Below are 9,061 nucleotides of genomic sequence, written 5' to 3'. Positions count from 1 at the left end.
CAAACCTGCACATACTCCAAGGAAAAATCAAAAATAGACTAGACAACAAGAATACCAAATAATGAACAAAAAATAAAAACAAAGACAACCACAGCGGAAGAACAACAGAATCGGAGCCATCTGGCTCTGATACCATGTCAAATGGTATGAAATCTTGGACCAAATCACAGACATCAACACAATAACTCGAAAGAAGCGACAAAACTGTGACGAAAACTTTATTATCTTTACCAAACCAGAAAACGCCCAAACCACCCAAGACCTTACTAAACTGTAAGATCAGAAATTATTCAATACTGAGTACATAATCAACTGATAACAATCAGTTGATTAATCGAAACGATACAACAAGAATAAAATAACACAACCTGAAATACGAAGATCTGTACGATCTGTAATACAAAACGAACCAGATGAAGAATCAAATCTTCAATAGACTTTCAGCATAACACCAGCAGGCTGAACAAACATCAACTGGAACTTATAATCTTCAATCAGACCTCAATAGGGACGAATGATCTCTAAAACAGAGAACAAAAGTGTTCGCACAAGATAAATGAACTGACTCAAAGAGATCTATCTTCAGCAGAGCGTAAAGTGTTCGATAAGATGAGAGAATGAAGATTCTCAAAACCCTAGCTCACAAGACACCTTTTATACACCTGCAAAAAACACATTTACACTTTGCACCCACATGAATTCGCACAACTGATCAGCCCCTGAGATATTACACATATAGTCCTCTCACTTTTAACATAAACACAATTCCAGCCAATATACAGTTATAACAAACCGAACAATAAGCCCAACTTATATAACTGGCCCAATGAGATAAACAACCTAACAAATAAGTCAAGTAGTGTTAAACCATAAGTCCACTTGACATGTTTGTGTTTTAAGCATTATATTTTTAACAGTTTCTTTGCTGAATCGGGGAGGGCTTGCCGTGCGGTGAAGGGAGCGATGAAGGGAGGGTATGAGAGAGAGGGTAGTGTGGGGTGGGGTCCATTGCAATCTCAACCAATCACACATTTTTCTTTTTTTTTTAAAGTTTACCGCTTCAGGAAGTATCTAAACCATTGCCAACATTTTTCAGCAAAGTTTAAACACTTTTCACTGGTTGACGTGACGCACTCTGATTGGTTAATTTTTTAGTTTGTCACTCTTAAATGTTTAACCATTCATTACATTCTAATATTTTAGTAAAGAAAAACGGTTGTCTCAAACTGTAATGGTCGTCCACTAGTATCCTTAGTCTAGTCTGCCTGCCCACGTAAGCAAAATCTACACCGTTGATATTATTCATCAAATCGGACGGCCGAGACTAAATCTTCAAACCAACCAACCACCTTCCATTGGTTTTCCTAGTCTTTTTCCACCAACCCACCCATAACAAGATAACAACCCCCCTCTCCTTATTCACACAACTCCACCCCACCCCTCTATATAAACACTTTGCATTAAAACATAATAAATCAGCAAGCCTCAAACATTTCAATTCATACATAAACAGTTTGCTTCTAGTTTCACAACAATTATATTATCTTTTATTATTATTTCTTTCTCATAAAAGTTATAACAACCATACCATAATGGAGAACGGTAACCACGTGAATGAGTTTTGCATAAAGGATCCGTTGAACTGGGGAGTGGCGGCTGAGGCGTTGACCGGGAGTCACCTGGATGAGGTCAAAAAGATGGTGGCGGAATTCAGGAAGCCGGTGGTGAAGCTTGGTGGGGAGACGCTGACGGTGTCGCAGGTGGCTGGGATCGCGGCAGCTAATGACGGTGCAGCCGTGAAGGTGGAGCTGTCTGAGGCGGCGAGGGCGGGAGTGAAGGCGAGTAGTGATTGGGTGATGGAGAGTATGAATAAAGGGACTGATAGTTATGGTGTTACCACCGGGTTTGGTGCTACTTCTCATCGGAGAACTAAGCAAGGTGGTGCTCTTCAGAAGGAGCTCATCAGGTAATTATTATTATTATTATTATTATTATTATTATTATTATTATTATTATTATTTATCTCGTTAGATATAATATATTTTTTACGTATTTACCAGTTTTAAAAATTAAAATCTAACAAGATACTATCATTGTTGGGTTGCAGATTTTTGAACGCCGGAATATTCGGCAACGGGACGGAATCAAGCCACACCCTCCCACACTCCGCCACAAGAGCCGCCATGCTCGTCAGAATCAACACCCTCCTCCAGGGTTACTCCGGCATCCGCTTCGAAATCTTGGAAGCCATCACTAAACTCCTCAACAACAACGTCACCCCTTGCCTTCCCCTCCGTGGTACCATCACTGCCTCCGGTGACCTTGTTCCCTTGTCCTACATCGCCGGTCTCCTCACCGGCCGCCCCAACTCCAAAGCCGTGGGTCCCACCGGTCAAATCCTCAATGCCGAAGAGGCATTCACTCAAGCCGGTGTCGAAGGCGGGTTCTTCGAATTACAGCCTAAAGAAGGGTTGGCACTAGTTAACGGTACCGCAGTTGGATCCGGGATGGCGTCGATGGTCCTTTTCGAAGCTAACGTTCTTGCATTGTTGTCGGAAGTGTTATCGGCTATTTTCGCCGAAGTTATGCAAGGGAAACCCGAGTTTACGGACCACTTGACCCACAAACTGAAGCATCACCCGGGTCAAATCGAGGCCGCAGCCATCATGGAGTACATTTTGGATGGAAGTGATTACGTTAAAGCCGCGCAAAAGGTACACGAAATGGACCCGTTACAAAAACCCAAACAAGACCGTTACGCTCTCCGCACATCACCCCAATGGCTCGGCCCACAAATCGAAGTCATTCGCTCCGCCACCAAAATGATCGAAAGAGAAATCAACTCCGTTAACGACAACCCATTAATCGACGTCTCGAGAAACAAAGCGTTACACGGTGGCAACTTCCAAGGAACCCCAATTGGCGTGTCAATGGACAACACACGTTTGGCTATCGCGGCTATAGGAAAACTCATGTTCGCCCAATTCTCCGAGCTTGTAAACGACTTCTACAACAACGGGTTACCTTCGAACCTTTCGGGCGGGCGTAACCCAAGTTTGGACTACGGGTTCAAAGGAGGAGAGATCGCGATGGCTTCGTATTGTTCCGAGCTCCAGTTTCTAGCCAACCCGGTTACAAACCATGTCCAAAGCGCGGAACAACACAACCAAGATGTTAACTCTTTGGGATTAATATCCGCACGAAAAACCGCCGAAGCACTCGAGATCTTAAAACTCATGTCATCAACATACTTAGTAGCTCTATGCCAATCAATTGACTTAAGGCATTTGGAAGAGAACATGAAGTCAACAGTAAAGAACACCGTAAGCCAAGTAGCGAAAAAGGTCCTAACCATGGGCGTCAGCGGGGAGCTCCACCCGTCAAGATTCTGCGAAAAAGACTTGCTTCGTGTGGTCGATCGTGAGTACGTTTTCGCCTACATTGACGACCCATGCCTCGCCACATACCCGTTGATGCAAAAGCTAAGACAAGTCCTCGTCGACCACGCGTTAAACAACGGCGAAACCGAGAAGAACATAAACACGTCGATCTTCCAAAAGATAGCTGCATTTGAAGAGGAATTGAAGGCCATTTTGCCTAAAGAAGTTGAAAATGTGAGGACCGCATTCGACAACGGTACATTGGCTATCCAGAACAGGATTAAGGCTTGCAGATCGTACCCGTTGTACCGGTTTGTAAGGGAGGAGCTTGCCGGAGTGTATTTGACTGGTGAGAAGGTGACGTCACCGGGTGAGGAGTTTGACAAGGTGTTTACCGCCATGTCAAAGGGTCAAATTATTGACCCGTTGTTGGAATGTCTTGCAGGGTGGAATGGGGCCCCACTTCCAATATGTTAGGTGGTTTTTTCAATATTTGTGATTTGTTTTGTTGCATTTAAATATTTGATACTTACTAAATTTGTTATCATATGTTTATGTGTAACGTCATCTTACAGTAAAAGGTTATTTATGAAATCACGGGCTGGGCCGTACTCAATTATTATCAATAAAGAAATAAGCGATGAATTTATATTGGGCTGAAATCACGGGCTGATCGTACTCTTCATGAAAAAAAAATATATAATTTTTCAATTTGTTTATGACACAACGTGGTTGATCAACTTCAAAGAAATCAATATATGGAGGTCAATGGTGACGTGTTAAAGGAAACATGAACACCTGTTTCACCACCTTGGTAACCTTAACACAACTCAGACGTTTATATCTCTTCTTGGCGATAAAAGCACTAATCTTTGTTAATCGACGATTCAAGCCAAAAATATACACTACAGAGTTACGTTTTATGTTAGGGTTTATTGCATTTTGATATCATACGCCGACTGAACTGATGGAAGTTATCCAAGTGATGCTTTGGCATGGTGGATCATTAGATTTTGGTTTTGATCAACCTCAGTATATTGGAGGTAATTCTAAGTTGCTACGCATAGATATGGATCATCTTGCGTTCTTTGAGCTAGTAGAGTATGCAATGGAAACTGAATGCTATAAAACTAGGGATTTTTACATGTACAGGTTGAATGCTGATGATGTTCAATTCACGGTTTTTCTGAATGATAAAGATGTTGTGGACATGGCATTTAAGGCTAGAACCTGGTCTAAACCATTCATGGAAGTATTTATTCAAGAGTATCTAATTACTTCTGAACAGAAAGCCCAGTGCACTTCCCAGCCCATTAAACCACAAGCCAAATCTAGTTCACAGCCCATTAAACGAAAAGGCCAACCTAAAAAACCAGTAGTCCATGTCAGGAGAGTGACTAGGGCATCTGGTAAAAGTGTTACCACTCCTATAGTCCCTAGATCTGGATCTACTGCCTTAGGTAAGGAGGCTGTACTTGAAGAGCCTATTATTGTACAACAAGCTACATGGGCATTTTATTTGGATAAGGAGGCTAGTGTTCAAGAGGGTGTAGTGGAAGAACCAGTTGGTCAAGATAACAAGCCTACTGTTCAAGAGGGTGTAGTGGAAGAACCACTTGGTCAAGATAAGGAGTCTAGTGTCAAACAGGGTGCAGAGGAAGAAGTGTTTGGTTTTGATAAGGAAACTGCAGGTATAGAACCTGATTTGGATGTTGTAGATAGAGATGACAATGAAGACAATGAGTATAATGTTGACTTAATTGGGACATAAGAGTCAAGTTCTGTTAATGGGGATGGTTTTTTGAGGAGGGTATTGCTGATGAGGTTCAGGATGAAGCAATTGGCTTAGAGTCAAACAAAGAAGATGTTGAATGGAGACAGTCACAAGATGCCATTAAACAAGCTACTAAGGATGAAGTTGCAGCCACAAAGAAGTTAGTTGAAGAGTGTATTAAACCTAATGAAAAAGAAGGTAAGTTGCATGAATCTAATGATGCAAGGTGTGCACATATAGAGGGATAAAATCCAATAACCCTTTATTTTTTATTTTAGTTTTTTGAGAGGCAAGAGAAACGATAACTTTAATTTACAACGAAAGGACTAGCACGAGGGTAGATACCAAAATATAACGTTAAGAAACTATATCAAAACCACACCGCATTCTGATCCAGTAATGAAACTTAACCCTATTTTTTAATCTAAAGATAAGACATTGTACCTAGATCCTTACATATCTCTTCCGGGTCTCTTAGCAAGTTGTTGAAAACATTTCATTTTCATTAATCAGTTTGATTGAAAAGACAAAAAAATAGAGTTAATTACAATTTCTCTCTGTGGTTTGGGACACTTTCACTTTGTCTCTAGCTTACAAAAACTTTTTTATGTAGCCCCCCCCCCCTATTGTCCATACGTTGCAATTTGCCTCCTCGTCATCATCTTCCGTTTACTTTCCGTCAATGTTGTAGGGTAAAGTCGTAATCTCAAATATAAATACCATCTAAATGTGCGGGTGATGTGTTCTTTCATTTATCTTCTACATTTGTCTGGTTCTAACTTCAAGCCAATAACCCTATTATCGACAACAAATTCATCGCCATTCCTCGGAGCTCCAACCATTCATCATCGAAGCATTCTCACTCATGTGGTTATTTTTCTAGACTCCTCGAACCATTCAACAATCACACTTCTCACGTGCCATTCTACACACGCCACCCCACCTCCGTCACTCTCCACCCCACCACCAGTAACATCAACCACCTTATCCAATCTCTGTAACAAAGATCACATCAAACAAGCCATCAAGTCCTCACTCAAGAACTCAACCCAACTCATTGAACATATGAACTCTTAATTCTCTAATGCATCGTTACAAATTCGTTCCACGACGCCTTTTTGACTTTCCACACTGCACACACCACTCCGGGAACGACGTTGTAGGCGGCGTTGTGTGTGGGGCGGACCGTTTTCCCCGATGTTGAGGCAATGGCTGGGTCGATGTGGCGTTTGTCTCTTGGCGTAGCTAATAGTCGTTGGACCCAAACGGCACAAATTTAAAAAAAAAAAGATTTACATTTATACACACACACACACACTCCCCTATATAAAAACTCAACCTTTTCCACCATTTTTTCACCTTATTCTCTTCTAACCAACTCTATACTTTATAAATCTCTCTACTTTTATAAAAATTCATGCATCTATACAACCACAAATTCGATCCGAACAACCCCTATGGCGTGGTCGAAGTACCGAACACCACTTCGCCTCAAGCGTCTCAACTGAACCAACGCCAGTATCCCGATCCGAACATATTGGCGTACGGCCAACTTCTTGCGAACCTACCTTTTATGTTTCCACACAAATGCAACAACCGCTTTGGCCGACAACGAAGATCAAATAGCTACGTTCAATAACATCTAACAAGAAAGAAATACCCAAAAAATAAAAGCTCTCGAGATTTACGAACGAAAGGAAAAGAAGCGGATATGAAATTCCTCGCTATGAAGGTCCATCACCTTGGACCAGAAGAACGAGCGATGTACGAGAAAGCGAAGCAAGAAATAATGGATAATTATCATACTTAGTTTCGGTTATTATTTCTTTTAACTTTCGGGTTTTTTTAAATTATGTATTTCTTTTAACTATGTAATTTTTTTTATTAATGTTATATTTTATATTAGTATTAAATATTTCTTTTAAAATTAAATAGATATTTAATAGTTTATAAATATAAAATAATAACAAAAAGTGTGTGACACGTGTCGAATAACGTCACTCTTCCACGCCCCATCCCACACCTCTTGTTTTTGCACTAAGCCACTTTTCAGACGTGTGCTTACATGTCGTCCTAATGCCGCATAACGCCTCATTTTCAAGCATCTCCACACTGTATAGTCTAATGAGAAGGGTGCTTTATCCTATACCCTCCAAGTTAAAGAGGGGCGCTATTGATAAGGTGGAGCTGAGGTGGCACAATAGAAACCCTAGGGCCTCCATTCATACCATGTAGTCTAAAGACATTTTGTATGTTAAGACTAATTTGTATTTGATCTATACATTTCTAAACACAACCCGTTTATTAGCGAGTTATACGTGTACACATAAACACGACATGTTTATAACATCACATAACAACCACATAAATATTCAAATACCGAGGAAATAATCAGCAAATATTCGATTAGGTTTCATATTTGTAGGTATTTTTGTGGTCTAGGCGTTCGGTTTGAGTTTGATATTGATGTATACTGTTTCTTTGTATTAAACATCCACTTGAAGGGTTCACTTTGATATTGCAAATTCTGGTTGATGTTGAGTTCGGGGTCTAAGACAGGGATTGGGGTTAGGTTTGGCATAATATTCTGGAGTACTATTTTTTATCGCATGATTGTGTGTGTATGCACACACTATTTTTTTTTATTGTTATACTCGATTTTAAGAGATGTTTTTTGTGTGAGTTTTTTCACAAAACACCCAAAAACTAATAAGTGGTGAGCTCCTGTGTACTTGTAATATATATACTATACTAGCCTAAGACCCCGCGAGTTTTGCGGGTGGCTTAACACCAACTAAACACATAATGAATTCTAAACGTTGAATCGTTAAACTATGATTTGGTAAGCCTAATATTTTGAGACCGTTGATCACATCCCAATAGTGCATCTCGCTCATCTCTGTTACATATTAACTTTTTGTCAACTAAAGCTTCATGATCTTTTCATGCCTTTTGGCCAATATGACTTGCACCAGCAGTGTTAACATCTAAATATACATTAAGGGGGTGTTTGTTTTTTCAGAAAAAAGCTCTTCTGACCTCTTATGTTTGCGCCGCGTAGACCACGCGCAGATGTTTAGCTCTGCAGACTGTTTGTTTTTTAGAAGACATTTCATTAAAAAATGTCTTCAAACCTCTGCACGTCCTCTTCCCCACGCAGACATGGTCCAATGTCTTCACACCTTTTCTAACATCTTCCAACCCTTCTAACCTCTTCTTCCCCAAAACACAAAACACAGACATCTCTTCCACCCATCTCCTCCTCCCAGCCATCACCTCCACCTCTTCCTCCTCCACCACCACCACCTCCACCTCCTCTCAAATATTCATAAACCCAGATTATTCGTAAAGAAATTAATCTACTCTTTTAGAGAATTATTATTTTGTTTACTTTTCTATACAGAAGGTCTATCTTTAAACAATTATATTCTGACACATGTTTATGTTACAGATAATAACCAAATACCTCGTTAAGAGCTGAATGAAGATCAAATTTCCTTAAATTGAGGTTCTGTGGACACGTGTCCCCTCCTATCAGAACAAATTGAGTTGAAGAATCTAATTCCGGTGATACCGAGGACAGCTTTGCTGGCGGTAAGTCCCAGAGGTCGGAGTCAACATAGGAGTCGTACTCATGGTCGTCGTATTTGGGAGGGGGAGGTGGGAGATGGTGGTGGTGAAGGCTGAAGTACTCTTTTGCAGATGTGGGGTTTCAAAAAGAGATGGGATAACCAAACACTCTTTTTATTACACTCTGCAGATATTTGGTCCACCTCTTTTCGTGCTGACGTTTGCAGATGTGGTCCGCAGACTGCAGACCTTTTACATCTGAAAACACAAACACCACCTAAGACATAAACGTAGAGTCATAGATAACACACACCAATACATCTAAATATCTTAACTT

The 9,061-nt window shown here is 40.6% G+C and overlaps 1 protein-coding gene across 1 annotated transcript; it reads left to right on the top strand.

Moving 5' to 3' along the window:
* The first annotated feature begins 1,434 nt into the window (after nt 1-1,434).
* LOC110898342 (phenylalanine ammonia-lyase-like) lies at nt 1,435-4,029 on the top strand. The gene is made up of 2 exons (XM_022145115.2): nt 1,435-1,966; nt 2,108-4,029. Exons 1-2 carry the CDS (start codon nt 1,593-1,595, stop codon nt 3,855-3,857), a joined length of 2,124 nt encoding a protein of 707 aa, XP_022000807.1. The 5' UTR covers nt 1,435-1,592; the 3' UTR covers nt 3,858-4,029.
* The last annotated feature ends 5,032 nt before the right edge of the window (nt 4,030-9,061 follow it).

Source organism: Helianthus annuus, chromosome 13 (assembly GCF_002127325.2).
Source record: "Helianthus annuus cultivar XRQ/B chromosome 13, HanXRQr2.0-SUNRISE, whole genome shotgun sequence".
NCBI lineage: Eukaryota > Viridiplantae > Streptophyta > Magnoliopsida > Asterales > Asteraceae > Helianthus > Helianthus annuus.
This window is presented reverse-complemented; position numbering and strand designations above follow the sequence as displayed.